Genomic DNA, 23,712 nt, shown 5'->3' on the forward strand with positions numbered 1-23,712 from the left:
TGAGTGAATCCTTTAGTAGATTCTGGTTCTAATACCTGTGGTGAAGACAGGGCTGTCAGGGCATTTTCAGTGATTGATGAAGAGCAGGGGGAAAAAAGTATTCAGAAGCTAACAGACATTGACAGATTTCGTCTCAGGTAACACATTCATTAGACTCACACTGCAGATTGAGAGGTATTGGATTGCCTCAATACCCAAGAGACCAGCTGAGCCCAAAACTTAAGTAGGCATGATTTCATGGACTATCCACATTCTTCTTGGTAATGAGCATGGTTGCCCAGCAGTATACAGAAGACAGCCATGTTAGTCAATGTTAGAGCTTTGTCAACCTTTTCAGTGCTTAAAGGCTTTTAATATCCCAAAATGAACCTTGGAGGCTATCTAGTCTTGGACGCCCCTCAGTGAACACTGGTTGGCAGTAGAGCCAGGGCTGAAAAGTTGAGGTTTCCTGACCACTTCTACTTCTCAGCACGACTGCATTGTTACTCAGTTCTGGTTATGGCTGCCACCATCGCAAACCTATGGATATGGGTAACAAATGTATGCACACACTGTGCCAGCTGGAATTAGCACTGAGCCTGGTGATGCTCAGGCAGGAGTATAGGCCCTTTCAAGAGAGCACGCTTCCATTTCTTTTAATGGTGAGCTAAGTGGTTTTATTAACACGATTGAAATCTTGCTCTCATAATATGTAAGCATTGCAGGCCACAAATAAGATTTTAGAAACCCTCATAAACTGGGAATTCCTGGGTGGCTCAGCGGTTTAGCGCCTGCATTCAGCCCAGGACATGATCCTGGAGTCCCACATCAGGCTCCCTGCATGGAGCCTGCTTCCCCCTCTGCCTGTGTCTCTGCCTCTCATGAATATATAAAATCTTAAAAAAGAAAGAAAGAAATCCTCATAAACCAAGATCTCACTTGGAAGTACCAAAGCTTTCCCTTCCACATTTGGGGATACACACATAGAGCCTCATCAAACAGCATTCATTCTTCACATACACACATTCTAGTGTAAATCCTTGAACATCTCCCCAGGTATCTTCTTCCCATGCTCACTCACATCAGCAGCTCCACTGCCTCTGATCCTTTTACACGAATTTATTTCTATACAAGGTTCTAAAAACACCCCTTGGTTTGTACATAAGTTTTTTTTTCTTCATTTTAAATTGCTTTATAACAACTGGTTTCCTGATTTTTTTTTCATTTTCTCTTTTCTCTGAAATCTGCCATGATTTAAAAATAAGGACAAAAGGAAATAAAAATGCTGTTGGCCAGAAGACAGGGTGGAGAAAAACAAAAAGGACAAAAAAAATAAAACATCAAATATGAAAATTCTCAGAGATAATGCATTTATAAACACAGAAATGGTTACAACAAAGATGGCCGTGATGAGTGGGTATATATATATATATTTATATATATATTTATATATAAATCCGTGTCCGGCAACTGACCGTGGCACCTAGGGAGCTAAGTCCAGTCCTTGTGTTTGCCCTGAACTCTCCCTTCTCTGCAACACCCCTTGTTTTGGGCTTTCATAAAGAACACAAAGCTCCCATAGCTCCTCTGGCTTTGGGATTGGGAGACTGAGTATAGGGTTTTGGCTGGCAGAGAAGGGGAGAGGCTCCAAGGAAAACGATAACCCACATTTCTAAGCCACCCTTGACCATTTTGGGGATCTCCGGCCCCTTGGGGACCACATCTCAGCCCTTGCCCCTTTACAAATAAAGGGGGTCTGACCCCCACCCCGATCTCCCTCTTCCAGCAGTAGGTAGGAAGTGAAGTGAGACCACAAGGGGAAGACAGCTCCCGGGGGTCGGAGCATTTGAAAAACCTCTGTTCTTTTGCAGGCAAGAATAGAATGGGAGGCCGGTTGCATCTAGGGCTCCCTTCTCTCAGAGATCAGGGACGTCGAGCCTCTACTCTTCCACCAGCTCCAACTTTGAGGATTATGAGGGTAACGAGAGGGTAAGTGCCCACACTGGAAAAGTTTCTATGAGGTCATAGCAAATCCCTCCCTTGAGCACCAACCCCCAATTTTGAAAAGCTATGCTTGGAAGGGGAGGCTGCTGGACTACACTAGCAGCTCATTATTCCTTTGCCAATCAGGAGGGCTGATATTCCTTTTGAAGAAGAGGTGAGAATAAGCATGGTATCCTGTGTAGGAAGGCCGTGCTTGAGGCCCAAGGAGATGGAGCCGAGGCCTGTCAAGGAAGAAGACTTTTCCCACCGAGAGAAGTTGGAGAAAGAAGGGACCAGAACTTCTTTCCCCTCTTCCCAGTGGGTGGCAGCACAGGTCTCTACGAGCTGGCCAGGTGCTCCACCTGGATGGTGCTGGTGGTGACAGTGAGGCAGATGTCCTTATGATGCTCCGCCGTCTTATAGGGTGTCAGGTCAAAGGAACACTGGGGTGGAGGGTTGGGGTTGCTGTCCCCGCCACCCCCACCCTGGGGGGCTGCCCCAGGGGACTGGAAGTGTGGTGGCTGTGGCTGTTGCTGCTGCTGCTGCTGTGATGCTTGGGAGGCCTGGGCCTGGGCCTGGGCCTGGGCCTGGGCCTGAGCCTGGGCCTGGGCCTGGGCCTGGGCCTGAGCCTGGGCCTGGGCCTGGGCCTGGGCCTGGGCCTGGGCCACTGCTGCCGCCGCTGCCGCTGCCTGCACTTGTTGCTGGAGATCGGGAGGGTTGTGTTTGCGCATATGTTTCATAAGGTACGTTTCCTGGGGGAGATGTTGAAAAAGAGTTGAAGGATGAAAGAGAAGCAGAGGTTACTTATAATACACCTTTAAATACAACCATACTCCTTTCTACAAGGACATTGCGGAGCCATGAGCAAGTTCTCCCCGGGGAGCCTCTATCAGTGCTCACTATCGGGCAGGAAGGCGAGGGAGACTGTTAGGGACACGGTGGGCATTCACCGGCATGGGGAAAGCGGTCAGTGCCTCAAAGATCTTTGAATAAGTGGTCTTACCACCTTTTCCTGGAGTCTAATGGAAAACTTCTAACTGAAATCCTTCTCCCCAAATTGCAAGTCACTCTATTTTACCTCATGTTTAAGTAAAATTAAGAATCCTTGCTTAGCAATCTTTCTCTGTGGGCTTGAGGGATCAGGCACCCCCTAAATTCCTCAGCTACAGATCTAGTAACTTCTTCATTGATGCTGGGAAGTTGGCGCAAGGGCGCTCGCATGTTCGAGGCAACAGCTCTTTATCTGAGATGACGGGGCAAAGACTGTAGTCTTACAGGCCCATGGGGAAGTAAAGGGAAGCACTGAGCACTCACCGACGTATATGCCCGACTACAGATAGTGCAGGTGTACACCTTGGCATGCTTCACCGTATGCGTAGACAGGTGCACCTCTAGGGAGGCTGCGTCCGTGTACGCCCGGTGACAGTTGTGGCACTTGAAGGGTTTATCTTTGTTGTGCTGCCGTCTGTGGGACTGGAAAAATGAGGAGAAATCAGGATGAGTGCATTGGATTCATCCTTCCTGCCTCTGTGGCCTTAATGCCAGAGCCCTGAACTGGGTGTCAGCCTCCCAGGTTCTCTTTCCATCCAGAGGCTTTCAATAAAACTGGAGGAGGTACAGGCTATCTCCTGCAGCACACTCCAGGATCATGAAAAGTGAGAAGGATGGACATGCTGGCCCCACTAGCCAGTGGTTCCCAAAGTAAAGCCTGGGGACACACTAGGGAATACCAAGACTTTTCCACAGGGCCCCCAAAGTTAAAATGGTTTCCCAAATGAGAATAAGACCATGTTTGCCTTTTTGCTCTCACTCTCTCACATCTCTACAGAGATTACATGACATGTAATGTCGCAAAGACTGAGCGCAGCAGGTAGGAGCATCTAGCTGTCTTCTCGTAGGCTAAACATTAAAAATGTGCAACATGTAAAATGATGCCAGGGCGCTGGGTGGCACAGTCTGCTGACCATCCGCCCTGATTTCAGCTCAGGTCATGATCTCAGGGTTGTGAGACAGAGTCCTGTGAAATTGAGCACTGCTTTGGGCTCCTCGCTGAGCATGGAGCCAGCTTAAGAGTTTCTCTTTGCCCCTCCTCAACCCTGCTTGTGCACACAGTCCCTTAAAAACAAAACAAAACAGCCATTCTTTCAATTTTTTAGCGGAGGAGTATATTAGGAAATATGTTATACACGTTAGTGTGCAATGGGTTTGTTATTTTTAATTGAATTACTAAATATTTTTTCAAGTTTTTCAGTTTCACGTTTTCTGTGTAGACAGACATTATACACATCAACAAAAACTCTCTGCGCTTCCCAGTAATTATTAAGAGTGTAAAAGGGTCCTGAAAAAGTTTGGGAACCACTGTGCTGGTCAAATGGCACTTTGACCCAAATCTTTGATACAAGGCCCCAGTGTGGAAGGTGAAACATTTACCTGCAGATTGGACAGCTGTGTGAAGGCTTTCTCACAGCCTGGATGTGCACATTTGTATGGTCTGTCACCGGTGTGGATTCTGCAGGGGATGAGAACAGAAGAAACGAAAAGGATGTCAGCAAGGCCACTCAGGGATTAGTTCCTTAACAGACCTCCTCCAGGTCATGCCTGCCCTCCTACAGGAGCACAAGCTGGCTTTCCAGGAGGTCCCAGCCTCAGCATCTTTCTCAAGAGGATCATGCCATGGGGCCTGATCCCTGCTCACTGCCTCCATCACTCAGCTCGAGCTGGGCTCCTCTGCTGGGGGAGGAGGGACTGGTGGCTTGGCAGCCAAGAGACAGGCAGTCCAAACTATGGCAGACAAGTCAACTCCTATAGTATCTGTCCTTAATGATGTTCAGAAACATTAGGTAAACACATGGGTAAGGAAAAAGAAACACAGAACACTTCTTCCTTGGCCCCCACCATACAGCCAAAACCTATTCCCTCAGCCTTGAACACCGCTCCCAGAAAAAGTTCTGGTATCAAAGAACAGAGTTATGCTAATTATGGAGAGTAGCAGTGATATTAATACTCATGGAAACTCCTTGGGGGATTTTCCCAGTCCAGCCTCCTAATGCCTAGTTTAGTACTAGTTTGACCTCTTTCCCAAACACGACAGGGCACTCCACTGAGATGAGCCAAGGACTTGAGGGTCTGCAGACACCTGTTCCTCATCAGGAACACTTCAGAACCATTTTTGCAACCAGGTGCTTTTCTGGACCTCCAGTATAAAATCTTGGAAACCTCACGGGATGCATCTCTTTGTGAGGAAAGCCCGACTTCTCCTCTTTGCAAAGCAAGATGTCTGGCCACTTTGAGGGGAATCACCACATCCAGAAGCAACCACGTGAGAAGGCTTCTGACCAGTAGTAAGTCTAGACTCCAGCTCAACTTGAGCAACCGTTGAAGGACATCATCAACTCTTCCAGTTGGCTGGTGCACTTCCTCCTAGTCACTCCAGATTCGTGGGACAAGCAGTGCGCATCCTTATGGAGCGTGAGCCTTTTCATTTTGTTTGCCAGTTCCCTGTGACCGTTTCAGATGTGTTTTGTTTTATTCTCTACTCCTGTCATCCTTGGAGCCTTGCTTGATCCTGTTGGTGTCACCAGGCCGGTACCCAGCTACAGTCTGATTGTATCTCCTATTTATAACTGGTGCCCTAAGGGCCAGAGGTATGGTCTTCTCCAATCAAATGCCCTTGCTTTGGCGTAAAGGAGAAACTCTTGCCAAGATGTGTGTGTTGGTATTTTCAGGGAGAGTAATGAAGGCAGAAGTTGCCTCTGCTCCAAGTGAGCTGAGTCTCTTCCTCCCATGGATCAGGGAATGTTCATACAGTCATTGTATCTCCCCTGTGCTGCTTATGCCCCAGAAAGGTTCTCTCTGAGCGTCCGCTTGTGTCTCCAGGGTGGTTGTTGCTTCTTCTTCTCCCAGATGCCAGTCGTATTCTCCTCCAGCCAGGTCTCTCCCCCGCCCCCCGCATGCGGGTTGTTGTGTATGTCCGGGGCGGGGGGTGGGGAGGGCATGCCAGCGGGGGCGGGGGCAGTAGCCCGCCACTCTCCCTTACCGTGTGTGCTGCTGGAGGTGGGAGAGCTGGCGGAAGGCCTTCTGGCAGTAGGAACAGTTGTAGGGCTTGGCCCCCGAGTGGATTCGGAGGTGCTGGGCCAGGTAGGAGGTGTTGGCGAAGGTCTTGGAGCAGTGCGGGCACTTGTGGGGCTTGATGGTCTCCGTGTGCATCTTGGAGTGGATCCTGCCGGAGAGGAGAGGAGAGGAGGGAAGGGGGGAGGAGGAAGCGGTTCGACACCATGGGCTCAGCTCTCTGCTGGGTGAAATGATGTTGCTTGACGGATGAGAGCACCCCCTCCTCCCTCCTCCCAAACACACTCCGGCCTGGAGAGGCTAATGACGAGGACACCCAGATCTAGGTTGCTGCTGCTCTTGTCGGTGGCTAGGATGGCAGTGAGATGGTGAAGAACTGCGATCCCTGGCTCCTGGTAACCTTAACGATTCCAGTCTTGTCAACCCTCGGCTTTGTCCTAAGGTCACACAAACTCACCACAGATACCCTGCTTCCAAATAGTAATTTGAACAAAGGCCAATACCGCCTGCTCCCCCATGGACCTGAGGTTGAATGCACACCTTGGCTCTGACCTGAAGCAGAGAGTATAAGCAGGGCCTGCTCTGCAGAAGATTTCCAAACACAGACACAGAGAGAAACCACAAAAACCGTTCCAGACCTTGGGATTGGAGACCACACTTTCCCAGGCCCCCGCAAGCTGCTAAAATACACACAGTTTATTTCTTACAGACAGTAACAAGAGTGGACTGAGGCTCCCCGAGGGCAAAGTCAAAAGGGAAAAAAGAAACCAGGAGGAGAGAAGAGTAGGCTCAGGCGACGTGGCCTCGGGGGCAGGGGCTCGCAGCTGGGTGGCAGGGCAAAACCAAGAGCAGCCTTACCGGGTGTGCTGCTGGAGGTGGGAGAGCTGGCGGAAGGATTTCTCACAGAAGTTACAGCTGTAGGGCTTGGCCCCTGAGTGGATTCGGATGTGCTGGGCCAGATAGGAGCTGTTGGCGAAGGTCTTGGAGCAGTGCGGGCACTTGTGGGGCTTGGTCTCGGTGTGTGACTTGGAGTGGATCTGCATCTCCGACTTTGAGTAGAATGTCAGGGAGCACATCCGGCACCTGGGCCAAGTGAGGGCAGCGGTTAGAACTTTCCCACTGGCAAGCAGCTGCTGCACCCGCCCCTCCACTTCCACAGAAGCCGCCTATCTGATCTCTTTCTTACTGCAACAATGCCGTAAGGCCCCTAACAGGAGCATCTGTTCTACTTCTCTTTATAGTCTAAGTGTCTAATATAGACCTACACAATGCAAATATTCAATACACATTTGAATGATCTGACTCCCTCAGTGTGTATAGAAACAAAACTCCAACCAGAAAAGACAGCTAAATCTTATTATCGGCTCTAGGCTCAGGCGGATTTTGTCAGGCCAGGAATATCAACTAACTTCTGCTTTCCTTCTGCCTAGAACTTGATTTCAGACTTTGAAAAGGCTCCTTTCCTCGACTTCCTGTGTATAAAGTACATCCCTTGGGTAGTTCTCAAGTTCCTGAGATGATAATGAAGACAAACTGACTATATTCCCCAGAAGAACTTCTCTCCTATCTTTCACGTAATTATCCTCTTAGATTCTCTCTTACTTCCTTTCTGCCAGTGATTTCTATGGGGGTACAGGATAGGAATTATTTGGAGGGCCTTTTCCAAATCATGTGTGTGTGGCCTCCACCCTGGATCTGGTGTTCCACCGACCACCTCCACCCTCGAGTCCCTTGGTAATCAACCACTACTGCAAAGAGCCGAGGTAAGTGTTGGGAGTGGGCCATAGCCCTCATTTAGAAGGAAAAGACTTGTGAAACACTGAGCTTCCATGCTGAACCTTTCCTCTTTCCTAGCACATGGAGCCAAAGGCAGTGCTCTGGGTTGACATCCATAGCAGCTGATACACTTTCACCCATCACCTGAGTGGGCAATCCTTCCTGTTCTGACATTGCCCAAGAATATCAAATAAGGAGGCCTCTGAGCGAGATAAGCCACAACTATTCAGACTTTATCAAGTAGGAGTTATCTGTGTTGAAGCTGGAATGCTCTCGTTCCTGAACAACTCTGCAGTGCACCGTGTGAGCTAGTAGGAAGGGCAACACCTGGAAGCCAGGCAACTGGGGAAAAAGTCCCTCTGCTTTGGTTCCTCCCCAGCTTCTTTCTAGAATCGAGGCTGGGGACAGTGGGGGGTGATGATTTCGGCTTTTTTCTGGTCCCAGGAGAATTTTTAGAGGATAACGGAGATTATCCTCTGGACTAAAAAGAACTCTGTGCTTCTCAAAGAAAGAAAAAAAGACTACATTATTCGGGGGTATGATCTCTATATTAATGTTGTCATGAAAATTCTAGTCATGGAGGTCAATTTCTATTTCTCTGGGTACTTGAAAACTCTGAAAGAAATCTGATTCCCAGTTACCAATTCCTGGCTGTTGTCTGGCATGCCCAACCATTATATGGGAGGTCAGAGGTTCTGTTTATAGTCAGTAAAGTCCAAAGGACACAGCCAATGGAAGTTCCGACACCTGGGCTCTACTCAGGGCTCAGTGGCAAGCTTGCTCCTCAATCTAGACCTCAATTTTCTGGTCTGTAAAATGGAGAGATAAATAAATATCTGCCCCTAGAAGGGACAACAAACACCCAGCACAGTCAAAGGGAAGCCAAATGTTCTCTAATAAGAAAACTGCACTAATATTAACAGTACCAGTGACAATGGATGAGCTCAGGCTACTATACGTCCCACTGAGGTTAGAAACTGGACACATTGTCACTAGGAGGGGAACATTATTAAAGTTACAAGATAATTTCCCTTGGTTGCTAAAATTTCTCCCACAAGTGGAACAACATTCATTTTAACTGGAACAAAAGCTCATAGTTTGTGTGTAAGTGTGGAACACACAACTGTACCTTTAACGTGAAATTAACAATACAAGAAAAAATAACTCTCTTTACCCAAGTTTTCAACTAGAGAAGAATCTGCAAAAAACTGAAATTCACAATGGACAGGAGCTGTCTCACAAGGCAGAAGATTTAGCAGTGATGATCATAAATAATGATAGTAATAGTTGCCATTTGTTGTGTGGATACTGCCAGCAGCACCCACACACCAGTTAGGTGCTTTAGACACATTGTTTCCACTCCTCACAACAACCTGGCAAGTATTATCCCTGGCTTACAGAAAGGAACCCCAAGGCTCAGAAAGGTTAAGTAATTTGCCAAAGGGCAAACACTTATTCACTACAAAGCTATGACTCTAACCTCATTTGAGATTCCTCACACTAGAGGTAGTCAAGGAGAGGCAGACTCATCTGTCGAATGTCCAGAAGACTAAAACTAAAGAGAAGGGGATAGCTTAGGTGACTATTAAAGTATTTCCAACTCTGAAATCCTATGAAGCCAGATAAAAGAGCAGAGGTCCTTTAATTTGAAGTGTTGGGTGGATGGAAAGAAATCTGATTTAGGAGCACTGTGGCAGTGAGCAGTTAGTTAGCAGGACACAGAAAAGCTACCACCCCATATCACTAGGTGCACAATGCCAGAGGGCCATTCACATCCAACACAAGAATACAGCCAGCCCCTTTGAGGGCACGCAATGCAATGGCCCTGTTTACAATAACAACCATTTTCCTGAAGATATTAAAAAATAATTTCAGATACTCTGATTTTCCCTCCAAAAAACATTTCCAAATGATAAATTGGGGCCATGACTGACCTTTCCATTTGAAAGATGGGATCAAAGAGCTAGAAATAAGTTACTTGTCTAGACTAATAGAACCCAAGTCCAACGATACCCAGTCAAATCCACTGACCACAGGAATGGATGTGGTTGACCCAAACGTGCAGAGAAATAGGTTTTGTTTTGTTTTTGTATGTGATTAAAAAGTATCCTTAAGAACTTCAGGGTTTTGAGTTTCTGAAGAAATTCCATTCACCAAGAATATAATGAGGTGCCCTTAATTTCAGAGTTCTCCTTAGTCACCTGGGGGCATGGGGCCAGTCAACAATCCCCAAAACACTGAAGGTATAGAAAATGCTATCAGGGCTTCCTTCCAATTGTATATTCACGTTTCTGCCCACAGACACAGTTTGGGAAGTCCAGAGATAGCTTTAATGTGGGTCCAAAAAATATACAACCAAAACAAAAACAAACCCTTGGCAGAATCAGAGGACCCTGATCCATGTGCAAAGCTCCATAGGGGTCAGAGAACTAGCCCATTACTCTTACAAGAAATTTTCTAGAGGAGGTGTATCTCTGTGTCACAATGACCTCACTGTAAGCAAATACATAAAAAATCCAAATTTCTACAAAGCAAAGGGATTTTCGTTTTATGAAGTGATACATAAAAGGTGCTTTTAAATGAAATAAAACTTGTCAGGTACCTTTATAAAATGGTATGATGTAAACATTTTCCAGAAACACTTTTATTGTATAAAATGGGATACACCTATAATAATAGAGCTGCAATGAACTTTCAGATTAGGAGCTGGAACTCTGTGGTGCTTGATACTTTCTGCATAGCAACACTCCCCTCGTTTTCACTTACAAGTAGGAATTTAAATACTCTGTGGTCTTGGCTACTCCCCACAGTAGAAGTGTATGACACAGAAATAAACGCTAAATGACGATGATTTCTTTTGCAGTTCCCAACATTTCAAATCTCAGCTGATAGGTACTCCTACCAAATGGGAGGCATAAACAGAATTCTCCCCATTTTACAGATGAGGAAACTGAGGCCCAGAGAGGGGGGAAAGGACTTGCCCAGGGTCACACAGCAAGTTGGTGGTGGAGCCGGGGACTGAATCCATGAGCCCAAGGCTCTGTCCATTTCCTGTGCCGCAGTTCCCTTCGCTCCTAAAATGGGAACAACATTGCCCATCTCGGTACACTAAGGACAGACCCAGTCTCCCAGCCATGCACCTCTGCCCCTGTCTGCATCACAGCTCTGACCGTGGTTATCCCACTCTCTAACCTGGCACCAGACTTCCCAATCCCACTAGGGCCCTTGATAGTTTTTCAAGGGGATTAAAAGACTTCCAACTTTCAAAGGGCAGGGAGTTTGCTTCTGCAATTCTTTCTGTATCGCACCACATGCAAATATAACACTTTTTGGCAATGGACAACTTAAAGGAAGTGGAGAAACGAAATGACTTTCATGAATTAGAAAGTGAGCAAACAGGAATTTATAAGCATACAGTCCAAGGTGGGGGGTGATATCCTATTCCTCCCATCTTTTTATATAGACCCCTCCCATCATACCAACCATGCAGGGTCAGGCAGTCTCACTGCTCAAATATGGCCCAAGACCAGTAGATGGCACACAGGTTAAGGTTAGGGGCTTATCAGAACAGTGTCTTAGAAAAAATAGCAATCGAAAATGTAGAAAGCACAAAGGAGCTGGAGACAGAGTCTAAAACCCAGTCTAAAGCCTTATCATAAGGAAGAAACTCCATTAGGTCATTCAAAAATTAGTCAATGGTGACAACCCCAGAAAGGAAGGTGTAAAATGGGTCTGTATCCTGGGGAAGAGTCATTAGAGAAGTGTTATTCCTACTAGGAATAAGCTCTACCTTCCTACCCCACAACAGAACACCTGACATGCAAGTGGATCTGAGGTGGGAAGCTGTCAGTATAGAGCCTGATTAGGGGTAAGACACAAAGGGGGTAGGTAAGCTGAGACAGTGATCCTCACCCCTTGCTGCCCTGGCTCTGATCCTTACCTATAGGTTTTGCCGTCTTTCTGATGGTCATCATCATCCTCAGGGGAGAGGACATAAGGATCATTCATCTCAGGCAGCCCTGATTCCAGCATCCGCTTCTTCTTCCGGCCCCGAGGGGGCTTAGGAGCCACATTGCCACCTCCACCACCACCTCCGCCTCCTTCCTCTGTTAGGGTTGATGCTACCTTCTTGGAGAGGTCAGGGACCACCTGCAGGGCTTGTGAGCCAGGGGGAAGAGCTGAGACAATCATGGGAGCCGAAATGGGGAAGGTCTGAGCTGATGAAGCTGTGGTCACAAGGGAGCCTGAGGGGGACGTGATTACCAAACCAGGACCTAGGATTGGGAGAAAAAGGAGATGGCGTCATGTTGTCTGGTCCTGATCCTATTTAATTTCCCCCAGATCATTGTCTAATTAACCCCTCACCACCGCTCCCCCAGCCCAGAGTATAGAGGAAACCCCAAACCCTGTAGAAAAATAATGGTCTCCTAACCCCTGTCCCCACCCCACCCCCAGTAACAGTGAGATTTACCCCTTGATTGACTCCCTTCTCTTCTCCACCTCTGAGAACAGGAGACTCCTTGATTCAGAGAAGGAAAGAATGTCACCTCCTCAAAGGCAGGGACCGCATCTTCTACTTCTTTGTATCCCCCACAATGCCTAGCGCATTGCTAGGCACACAGTAGGCACTTAATAAAAATGTGATTGAGTAATCAAACACATATCCCACTCCCCATGTCCTTGGAGCCCTCCAGCCTGGGGTACTGATCATGGAAGATCAACACCTCAGATTGGAGAAGAGCAGAGTGGCTCACCAGCAGTCATCAGTCCTGTAGACGGCACAGGGACCACGGTGATATTCTGGGTAACGGACGCCTGGCTATGTGGGGTCAGCTGGTCTGACTTGGACTCTGTGTCCATACTGATGCCTGAGGGCAGGGACACTGAGGCAGGCACTGTCAGCAGGGTGGGGTAGTGGGGTGGAGCCAGCCCACAGCCCTTCTCTGGCAGCAGCTGATCCTTCATCTTGTTGATGAACATCGTGTTCTCAATCTAAAAGAAATGGAAAGGGGAGGCGAGCGACCTCCTAAGAAAGTCTGATTCCCTCTGCTCCCTAAGCACTGTGCATTGTTGGTCCTTCTTGGCAGTCAAGGAGGGAATGGTTAGTATCTCTGTCTTCCAGAGAGAAGCCAAGAGAGAAATGCTATAATTCTCAGTGATGGGGGACCCTGGTGAAACGGCCAGTGATTTATCTTGCTTTAGTGTCCGCAGTAATAGAATTTACTACTCAGAATTGAAAAAAGCACATGATAGGGAGGAGCAAACACAAACACCACCTACCTGTCCTGAGACTGTGGGGATAGAAGGCCAGAAGTACGGGTTAGAATTGAAGTGAGATTCTTCCATTCTACCTGAAGAAAAAAAGACAGACCACATCATATTCAGGAAATCTGAAGCAGTGATGATCTCGGGATCTACCATATTAGTCCTGGAGAGCCACTCAGCCTGAAATCCAACAGAGCCTACTATGTAAGATGCTAGTGAAAGAACTTCTACACATCTCACTTACCCACAGAATGTCTCCTGTAACCCAAAGAAACAGACTTGGTACTGTTACTTTCCTTTGGTGACAAAAAGAGAAACTAGGGTCACGAACAGGGAAGGGATATACCCAAGGTCATACAAAGTAAATCACCAGCTGACTTAAAGACAGCCAGGGGACCTATTCTTGCTCTTTTCCTTTATCCTTCAAATCCATCTTCCTTGAAATAAAACATTTTAAGATTTCCAATGGACAAATGTACAGTTCTCGGCAGCAAAAAGGTTCTAGGCCAAGAACACAAAATGCCCAAGAGAACTGAAGAGTGAAATTGGCAGGAATCACAATCAAGGTATTTTTCTGAGTACAAGATGATACCTGGGGACCATGCCCCATCAATCCCATTAAGGTTTAAGAACATCTGGTCAGCCCTGGTGGCGCAGCGGTTTAGCGCCACCTGCAGCCCGGGGTGTGATCCTGGAGACCCGGGATCCGGTCCCACATTGGGCTCCCTGCATGGAGCCTGCTTCTCCGCCTCTCTGTCTCTATGAATAAATAAAATCTTAAAAAAAAAAAAAAAAAAAAAAAAGGTTTAAGAACATCCATGCTGCTACACTGGGTACTATACATGCTGAGCTGAGCAGTGAGAATCTGGAATTACCAGTTTAAAAAAGTGTTCTAGCTCCAGGAGTAGCAGCAGCACCCCAGATTTCTACTTACAGGGATTCCGAATAGGGACGAGAGCCGGCCAGAACACATACACAGTACTAGACTCTTGCTTTGTGATTCTCAAACACAATGCTTCTGAGAGTCCAAGTTCTCCTCTGTATGTAGATGATAATTAAGCTTACAACTTTGGGAGGGAGGAATAAGCAAGAAAAGTAATCCCTCAGAATCATGTTGTAAGCCACAGATGGGTACAGAATCTAGGCATCCCATCATTTTCCCACTCATTTCTCCTAGCAAGGTCGTATGTTAATTGCAGGTATTCAAGAGTAACGTCCCCAAATCCTGGATCCAGAGAAATCCAGCACAGCAGAAGGCAGGTAAAGAGGGAGCATGAGAGGGAGCAGTGAGGATGTGCTGGAGGCAGATACCAGAGCCACTAAGTACCAGAGGGTACCCTGGGCAGAGAAACCAGTTTCAAAATAGATTAAGGAAATTAGGAAAGATCTGTAGCAAAGGACAAACAGTAGGGCCATCACTCTAAATGTAACCCTATTCCTTCTTCTCAAGAAATCTCATCACATTTTTTGCTCTATTAAACAGCATTCTTAATTTTCATAAAGCCTATAAAGGCAAGGAGAACTGAATTGCAGCCTACTCTTTCCTAAAAAGTAACAAAGGGAAAGGAGAGGAATGCACCAAATCTGTGACTACAACGTCACACAAGACTCAACATTAACTGACTCGAGAATCAGCCATGGGCAAATCCTGCTCCCCAACTTATAAAAAACATCAGAACAGTCTCCAAGACAGGTACTAACCTTTTCCTTCCAGCACTAACTTTATAAAGGGGCCTCAGGTCCTTCTTAGGCAACAGAAATCAAGAGATGATCAGATCACAGTTTTTAAAGGGGATCCAAACTTGCCAAGCCTTCTGGGAAGCAGGGATCATATCCTGGACCTCCCTACCATCTCTAACACAGAGCTCCTCACCCAGAATGCAATTCCATATTTAATGAACAGAATGACAGTGGGCTGTCTACATGCAGATTTTAAGTACAATGCTAGAGGCTCAACCCATAATCTACAACCCCTATCTGTCTAACCTTCTAGTCAAGAGAAATGACACAGTGGTGGCCTATGGTGGGAATGAAGTAGAGAATTAGGCTGGAGAATAAAGAAAGGAGGGTCTAATTATAATTTCTCCCTAGAGTCAAGGAAGTAAACACATTAGGGATGTGAAAATTTAGGAGGGAGGAACTGAAAGCCTGAAAATAAGAATGTCTTCAGATAGGGTTCCTAAGCATGATGCCCCTCCCCACCAATAAAGATTAGATCCATTCATATCGTCCTACAAGTGGCTCAGGTGAAACACTTTCTGAAATAGCCCCCATGGGTTCTTACAAAGGAGGCACACAAAGTGATGTGGAGGACAGGACAATGTCCCCACCACCAACACCATTAACATCTATTAAGTCCTCATTGTGTTCAGGGCACTGTTCTAAGCCCTTCTAAGTATTTCACCACTATTCCATCATTTAATCCCCACAGCAACTCCATGAAGTAGGGACTGGGATCCTCATGATTCAAAGGAGGAAACTGAAATCCCAGAGTCAAACAGTAAATATCTGAGCATGGATCTGAATGCAGATACCAAAGAGCAAGTTAAGACCGGGGGTTCTACAAGAGACCAAAACCCTACAACTTAAGTATACACTCTCTGATACTGTGGCTTAATGCATCAATTAAAATTACAACATTTCCAGGAATGGACCATATGTTTCTGAGATAGTTCTCAATAAATGTTTCCAAAAAATGAAATTTTGTTAACAGCAAAAGTGCAGTTAAAGATGATATTCTCTGCCCACAACCTGGGAGACCTCACTTGGCCACCAGGTAATTGATTTTAGAACAACAGAATCGAAGTAAAAAGGCCAGATCATCCAAGGGGGTACACTTAGAATAAAAGGCCCCTCCATTTCCCTGTATATCCAGTTTATCACTCTGCTTTGGTTCTTTTCTTTTCTTTTTAAGATTTTATTTATTTATTCATGAGACACACACACAGAAAGAGGCAGAGACTTAGGCAGAGAGAGAAGCAGGTTCCATGCAGGGAGCCCGATGTGGGACTCAGTCCGGGGACTCCAGGATCGTGCCCTGGGCAGACGCTTAACCACTGAGCCACCCAGGCTCCCATTCTGCGCTGAAGATCAGAATCACAGCTGGTCCCAAGACACAGTAATAAATGCGCCTTGTGGGCGTCCAATAAATATGCCCACCCAAGAGAAGGGGGTACATGGAGAGTTCTGCTCACTCAACTAAAAGCAATTATTTGCCTGCAAAATGACACCTATATGCCAAACTACTGTTCTACAAAGGCTGACTTCAATCTCTATATCCCTGAAATGAGATCAAATGGAGAGTCAAGAAGGAAGGCTCCTGCCAGCATACAAGGTAAACAGTGCCCCCTGGAGTTGTGCAACAGGGTGCTTCTGGTGCCAGATCTCTCAATACCTCTTTACTGTCCATTAACCTTGTAACTTTCTATGTTTCATGGAGGGATTCTCCTCAAACCATCCTGATGTCCAAGTAGGCACATAACCAATATTCTTAAAACCTGAGCCCAATGACATTATGGGGAAACCTCATTTCTACAGAGTACCGGTTTTGATGATTATGCCAATAGATCAACGATAATAAAAAGAATTGGTTTACCCTGGATTGGGAAGGAAGTAGGTGGCTTTTATTACAGATTCAAAGAGCAGGAAAGATGGAAAAACATAGTAAGTAGAAAGAAGATTGCTGGCAGATTGAAAACCTGGGTTCTAATTTCAACTTTACCATCCCACAGCCATTCTGTTAATAAAAAGGAAAGTTTGCTATAATTAGGTTGAACAGTATTTTTCTCTCAAGAGGGTCAAAGCACTACATATTTCTTTCCCAGTCTCAAAAGAAATCTTGGAAGCACTGAGGAGGTGAAGAAAAAAGACAATATTAAGTAACACCCACAGAACATTTAGTAGGACTTGAACTCCTGCACCAAAGCTTTGTCCATCTGTCCATCCTTCCATACTGCTACCAGCCATCCAGGAACAAAGTTGTCAGTGCCTGCACCATGTGGTTTTCACAGACATGGCAAAAGACCACAATCTCTTTCCTGGTACTTATTGCATTTTTAAAAATTGTTATTTTTTCAGATAAAGCCCGACCTTTCCTCAGAAAAGCAATATTCTCTTAACGCAACAAGTCTTTAGAAAATCATGAAAGACTTGTGCCAACCAAGTGTAGTAGCTGGAGAATAAACCTAGAAATCAAGACTTCTGGAATCTAATTCTGGGTCCCACATCAGTGGTTGACTCTGAGTAATTTACTATTCTACTAAGTTTCTATTTGAGTAGAGAGAGAATGGAGGAGAATAAACTTCTTAAAACAAATTCATAAGGCATATGGTGATGGGAGGCAGCTCAAAAAAGAAAAAGAATAAAATGCTTCAAGTGCTCCCGAAATGAAGAGAGTTAGGGAAATACTTCCATGTGCCGAGGACTACTAGTGACAATTACTGACAATTATGTAAAGACCACATAATTACAAAGGTACTACCAAAAGTACCAGATCTATAGCCTCCAGCTTAGTAATCATCAACTGGAAGCACTAACAATAAGAGATTCAAAGAACAATCAAGTCAAACTCAACTACAGAAAAGAACTTGACCCACAGACTTCAGACACTCTACAGTGAAAAACTGCTCCAAAATGCACAACTGCAGAAAGGCTGTGATATTAGCTAAGGATTTGAAATGAAGAAACAGAGAGAACCTTTTTTTTTTTTTTCTCAGTAAGATAACAAAATCTTCTTCCTCAACTTCTAAGGGTATTCAGGAAGGGCCATCCCAATACAATCTGTGGCCTTCCTACCATCTGTGAACTCAGAAAAGGTTTATCCCAATCCTACTGGGAAAGATCATCACACCATGCCCAAACACACCCACAGGACCACTGTCACCACACAGTTTGCAATCTGAGCCAGCAACTTCTACCCTGGGTACTGCTGGACCATGGTACCCAGTACCTTGTGGGAAGAAGAGCATAGTGGTTCCCCTGTCCTGCCCATTCCACTACAAATGATGGATCTGGGAAATATAAGACCCCCCAAAAAAGTGGGCAGGGGAAAGGGGGTGGGGCAGTTACAGAAGAGGAAATGTGCACTTAATATTTAATTATCAACTTGGCTCAGAAATCGATGGGTAATAAGTTTTATAAACCAGACTGGAATCAGTTCTTACAAGACACCTCTAGGATTAGAGACTCTGAACTCAAACTCTGGTGGATCTCACACTGTCATTTCTAGACTACCTAAAATTGTACCACCATCAAACTTCATATTTTGAATTCTTCCAGACCTGCTTCTGAAGTTCACTCCATACAATTTTATCCACTTGCCTTCAAAGCACCCACAGATGAAATTTGTTTTGTATTCCTTTCCTGAAAACTTCACCCTGACACATCAAACTGAAATAACCCTTTGTCACAGATTTAACTAACTCAACAGGTCCACTTGATACTAAGAATATAAACCCCACTCTAAATTCAACTCTGCTTGTTCCAAACACAGGAAAGCAATTCCATAAGCTAGACCACAAAGACTATACTGGCCACTGGGGCCCATTTGTCCCCAGAGCAGAATAAATTCCTCCTTTGGACACACTGCAACTCTATTTAGTGACTTCACTTGGGCATTTCATAAATCATTTCTGAATACTAGTGGGAAGGGAAAGTGATGGGGGTACAGTGCTAACTTTATACACAAAAACTTCCTGGGTATCTTCAAGAATTAATCTTCTTCTCACAGCAAACACCAGTATTACAATTGCTATTACTAGAAGGACTCTGTCACATTGTCCCCCAAGAAGCCCATTTAATTATGACCCCTTCTCCTCCCAAACCAGAAAAGCCATTAACCCAAAATTGTCTTACCCTCTCTCTCTCTTCCTCCTGTCGTCTTATTCCTTCTCCTTTCCAGGGCTCCTGAACTTTCTGTAAACAAATCGTCTGGGTTACAGGGGCCAGTAAGGGTGCAGCCACCAGAGAACTGTGGAGAACCTCAGGAATTCTTTCCACTGTCAGCAGTCAGTCTGGAAGGCAGGCAGACCCCGAACCAACAATCCAAAGGTGCAATGGTATGGTAAGGAGTGCAGTGCCACCCACTATGCGGATACAAGAGAAATAAATCCGATTCCCAGGAACTAAGGTGAACTCTATCACCCGTGTTTGGGTTCCACTCCTGGGCTGAGATACTGGCTCTTCTTTCTTCCCCAGGGCCACAGGTCACCAGGGGTCAGAGAAGAGAAGAGGTGGAGGAAGAGATGGGCCCCTGCCCTCTGAGGACTGGCTCAGAAGGCAAAGCTGAAGGCCAGGGGGGATGCACAAGCCCTTGTGTCAGGCACAGTGCCAGTTCAGGCCCGGCCACTTCCTCTGGCCTCCCCCCACTTGTGCGAGGACTTCGCCCCTGCCTACCCAAGGCCTTGCGCCAAGAAGTACCTCCTTCAGCCTGCACAGGGGTCTATCTATTGGAGACCCCAGCTGTCCCCCCAAAACCTTCGCTCCCCCGAGACAGCCCCCGGGAGCCTTCCCCTGATGTCGCCCCCCACCCCTTCCTGAAAGACCCTTCTTTGGGACGTCCCTCCTTCCCCTCCAGGGAGCTAAACTCTGCCACCCACCAGACAGACACCCGCCCCCTAAGCCCCCCCATTCCTCCCCATCGCCCGCTCCTCCACAACCACTTCCGGTTCCGGGACGGACACACGTACAGTCACACCGTGGACCCCCCCTTCCACGCCCCCCCCAAGGAAAAGGGGAGGGGGGAGGAGCAGAGAGCTTGGCGCGCGCCGGCTTGCAGCGGCGCGAGACTCACCCGGCGGCGACGGCTGCGGCGGCGCCAGAGCCTGAGCCAGAGCGCGGGAGGGGCGGCGTTTGCTGGGAAAGGAGGGAGCCGAGTGGGGCGGGAGGACCAGCAGGGGGCGAGGGGAGGGGGGAGAGCGCGAGGCGGAGCGCGCGGGCACGCACTTTCGGCGCGAGACAGACCCACACACTCACACGCACGGAATGCGCGCGAGACACCCGCAGGGCGGGGGCGCGAGGCAGTGGGTGGCCCCCCTCCCTCCCTCCTCTAACACTCACCCGGAAGTGGTGCTGCAGCTCGTGCTCCCGAGAACCCCGATCCCTCCACGCCCCCTCCCTCCCTCCCTCCCCCCAACAGACTCGGAGTAGAGCTGCGGCGGAGAGAAGGCGGGAGCGCCGGAAACGAAAAGGGGGGGAGGGAGGGAAATGGCAATGCAGGGGGGGCGGTAATGGGGAAAGGGAGGGAGGGAATGCAAAGGTCGAGTCACTTCCGGGAGCGGCAGAGCACATCCGGCGCTGCCAGCGCTCTGGGAGTCTCAGGGCAGAAGTTACGAAAAGTAGGGGCGGAAGTGGCTTCTGCGGGGACGCGAGAGAGCCTTGTGTGGATGTGACGTCACAACGGAAGCGGAGGCGGGTTCCGCTAAGGGCAGAAGCTGAACCTTCAGAAGTGCTGTCCCGGGCTTCCGGAAGGGACTTCTGGGGAAGTGGGAGGGTGGAAGCCGACAGGTTTATGAATTATGCATCAGGTACGAGAGGCGATAGGGAGGTAGGGAGGTAGGGAGGTAGGGGTTCTTAAATGACGGTGGGCCCGCTTCCCTTCTCTCAGTGTAAAATAGACTGATGTAGGAAGTTGCCATTATTTTTCGTTTCGTTCTCAAGAATGTCTCAGTGCTTTGAATTGCGGGAAGGGATGAGGATGTGTCAGTTGTTTTCTGTGGTCCCTCAGTAGGGGCTTAGGCCCCCCAGAGTAACTGATGACCTCTCCCTGAGCTCACCAGTGCTCTTGGCCTTGGGTCTCTATGTTCTTGTTGCCCTCCACCCCCCAATCTCTATCTCCTCACCTTGCTCTACCTTTAAATACAGCGCTCATCACCCCCTGATAGATCGTTTGCTGTTCACCTCTTCCTGCTGGAATATCGGCTCCATGAGGGCAAGCGCTTTGAGTTGTTTACCCCAGTATCCTCAGAGCCTGGCATTTAGTAGGTGGTCAGGAAACGTTTGTTCCATAAATGAACACGATATGAAGCCTTTTCAGGAGCCTTACGAGATTGCTCGAACGCATGACGATTTCTTTCTCTGAATTTCCACAGCATTTAGTCTGTACCTTTTGTTGCTCTTTTAACTATTTCATATATTTGACTCCTCAGCAAACTTGTCAGTTCCTCAGGGAAGAAACAGCCTCGTACATGGCATCCTTCCCACTGCTTTGCTGAGTGCATAGTAGACGGTGCATAAATACATGCTTTTGAGTAAATGAATGCTGCCTTCACCGTGATCTGGCCAGGATCCCCTGAGCTGAGCTCTATTTTGGCTGAAGCAGAATTGAAGTCCCCCCCTGCTAACAGTAATAGCCCTTTACTTAGAAAAGAAAATAAGTCAAATAAAAATAAATTTATTTTTAATTACCTACTTTATGGATAATGAAAATTAGACTCTGAAGATTTAAATGGTCCCTTTTTTTTTTCCTCCAAAATCACAGCAAGGAAGTACCAAGGACGCCTAAAAATAGTTAAGTTAAATGTTTAAATAGAAGATAGGTACCTTTGGTTTGTCATTATAGTTTGTATCTTTTTTTTAGAAAGTGTCTACTGTCTCGATCACACTTTGGGGGCTCTGTACTCAGTCTGTGTTAACTGAGGAGCAACAGTTGGCAGGATAAGATCTTAAGGGCTCAGATGTGACCAGACCTAGTTGCTGCATGGGTTGGAGAATTGCTAATTCCAGAAACGTCAATTTTGGAGGCTGAGATAGAGAAGTGAGAGCAAAATCATAGTAATCACTCTTAAGTCCTGGTTCTCCTCTTGTTCTTTTCCTATTTTCATTAACAGGTACTCGCTGAGACTCCATGTCTCCAACTGTCAGCCTGGCTTCTGCCCTTGCTATAAGAAGCCAGATTTTAAAGTGCTTTGAACTCCTTAGAGAAGAGCTTTAGAGATAAATGTGGGGCGTAGGGGGAGGAGGGCTGTTAATTTTAGCCTGGGGTTTTCCAGCTGGCACACTGTTTCCATCTTGAATCACTTCCACACCCTGAGCTCTGCCTGGGAGATCCCTCCTCCTGGGGGCTTCCCCATTTCCTGGTTTGGTCTGAGCCATAATGGTAAGCGTTCCAGAAAAATGGGCTGAGTCATTTGATGCACAGCTCAGGAGGCAAAGAAAGCATAGTGATGAGAGATACTGGTCCCAGTGGTGCTTGTGATGTGTGGCTTCCAAGAACCAAAAAGGTCATATGGCCATTGTTTGTGTTCTTGGTCTGTCACTAAGCAGTGACTCTCTGCTCTACCACTTGCTACCTTCAAGGACCTCCAAAGGCCCCATAGTCTGTTTCAACTTCATGAAAGATAAAAGTTAGGATCTGTTCCCCAGGGCCTCCCAACTCATCCTGATTATCCTGACAATGTGATCTAGTTTGGGGTATTTCCTTTAGGACAGTTCAGGAGACTAGGACGTCTCCTTTCTCCTCTGTCTTTCCCTGCCATCTGACTTTCCATGGGGAAGGAGGGCATTTTGGAAGAAGGAACAGGTGAGGATTTCCCAGTGTCTTGCTGGTGTATTTTAATTTATTTAAATTTAGAGAAACAGCAGGCTAATCAGGCAATAATTAATTCCCTCTTCATTAGGGACCTTCATGCATGCCTTTTGCATATGGATGAGCCTCGGGGTCACACTGTCCCTCTGAAGAACACATTGCAGAGGGTGATAGAGCAGTGGTGTGCTCTCCAGGCACTTGAGCTCCTCCCCACCCCCCACCTGACAAGGACTAGATTCCTGGGGGGAAAGAAGGGAAAGGTTAGTGAGGCTTCTTCTCCCATCCACCTCAGATTCATCCCTCACTGCCCCCGACCCATGTCCTCAGCACCTTTTCCTGCACCCTCCCATTCCATCCAGCCCTCTCCCTTTGCCAGCTGCCGCTGGGCTCTCTTTAGGCCTCTCTGAGTTGACTCTGAGCCCTCCTCAGCAGTTTGTTGGCTTTACACCTCTGCTTTTGGTTGGCTCATCACTCCTTGCTCCTACTCTGGCTTTTTCTTCTGTAGCACTGTTTTTCTCAGGGAGTCTGATACCCCAAATGTGCTGCTCTGGTCTTGAGAAATATGCTCCCTCCTCCCCTCGCCATTGTATGCTATATGGATTCACACACACTTCCTTGAGTAGACAGGAAAGTTCCCCAACACCTAAAACATACACCTACCAACACCTATACACTCCTAATTCCAGCTGCAAAATGCTTGGAGGCATTCAGAGTCTGGGATAGCCCAGACTGCCCTTGGCTCATAACAGTATCCTCTCCTCCCAGGAGATCCTCATTTCCAGGGAGCAAGTGGGGCACAGATGGGGGTGGGGGGAAAAATGGGACCTGGGTGGTTACCATGGCAATGGAACTTAGCAACAGCTGAGAGGCTGATATGTGGGCTTTTGCAGGGCTTTCACTAGAGCCAAACCTAGAATGGGGGGCTCAGAGGTGACTGATCCCAGCTGGGCAGCCTGTTCCCTCCCCCAAACATACCCCTTGATCCTGCCCTTGTACCCTAGCAGTTCCTTTCTCTTAGGGCAGAGCGGAGGGGGAGAAAGCTAGTGAGAGTTAACCACAGGGGTTCTAACGCTGCACGGCTTTTGGAGGGCAGCTGTAGATGGGGACAAGTTCGGGAG

General features: G+C 47.2%; 1 protein-coding gene across 12 annotated transcripts; it reads right to left on the bottom strand.

The window, feature by feature from the left end:
• Positions 1-1,083: 1,083 nt before the first annotated feature.
• On the bottom strand, positions 1,084-20,344 carry ZNF384 (zinc finger protein 384). Of its 12 annotated transcripts, none has more exons than XM_041736349.1 (13): positions 20,128-20,344; positions 19,862-19,923; positions 18,925-18,984; positions 13,087-13,157; positions 12,561-12,798; positions 12,278-12,325; positions 11,747-12,080; positions 10,788-10,880; positions 6,889-7,113; positions 5,999-6,181; positions 4,393-4,471; positions 3,277-3,435; positions 1,084-2,714 (listed from the first exon to the last, which is right to left on the bottom strand). In XM_041736349.1, the coding sequence occupies exons 4-13, from the start codon at positions 13,150-13,152 to the stop codon at positions 2,301-2,303; spliced, it is 1,839 nt and encodes a 612-aa protein (XP_041592283.1). In that variant the 5' UTR covers positions 13,153-13,157; positions 18,925-18,984; positions 19,862-19,923; positions 20,128-20,344; the 3' UTR covers positions 1,084-2,300. The 12 variants fall into 12 exon arrangements, with proteins under 12 accessions (XP_041592283.1, XP_041592286.1, XP_041592284.1 ...); XM_041736352.1 differs by having other exon boundaries at positions 18,925-19,082; XM_041736350.1 differs by lacking the exon at positions 19,862-19,923.
• Between the last annotated feature and the right edge of the window lie 3,368 nt (positions 20,345-23,712).

The sequence above is a fragment of the Vulpes lagopus genome, chromosome 21, assembly GCF_018345385.1.
Source record: "Vulpes lagopus strain Blue_001 chromosome 21, ASM1834538v1, whole genome shotgun sequence".
NCBI lineage: Eukaryota > Metazoa > Chordata > Mammalia > Carnivora > Canidae > Vulpes > Vulpes lagopus.

Coding starts and splice junctions, on each gene's coding strand:
- ZNF384 (XM_041736350.1), bottom strand. CDS start 13,152: ATGGAAGAATCTCACTTCAATTCTAACCCGTACTTCTGGCCTTCTATC. Junction 7,114..10,787: donor AACTTGCTGTGTGACCCTGG/GCAAGTCCTTTC, acceptor CACTTGGCCCAG/GTGCCGGATGTGCTCCCTGA. Junction 4,472..5,998: donor CACCTCCAGCAGCACACACG/GTAAGGGAGAGT, acceptor CATCCCCTGCAG/AATCCACACCGGTGACAGAC.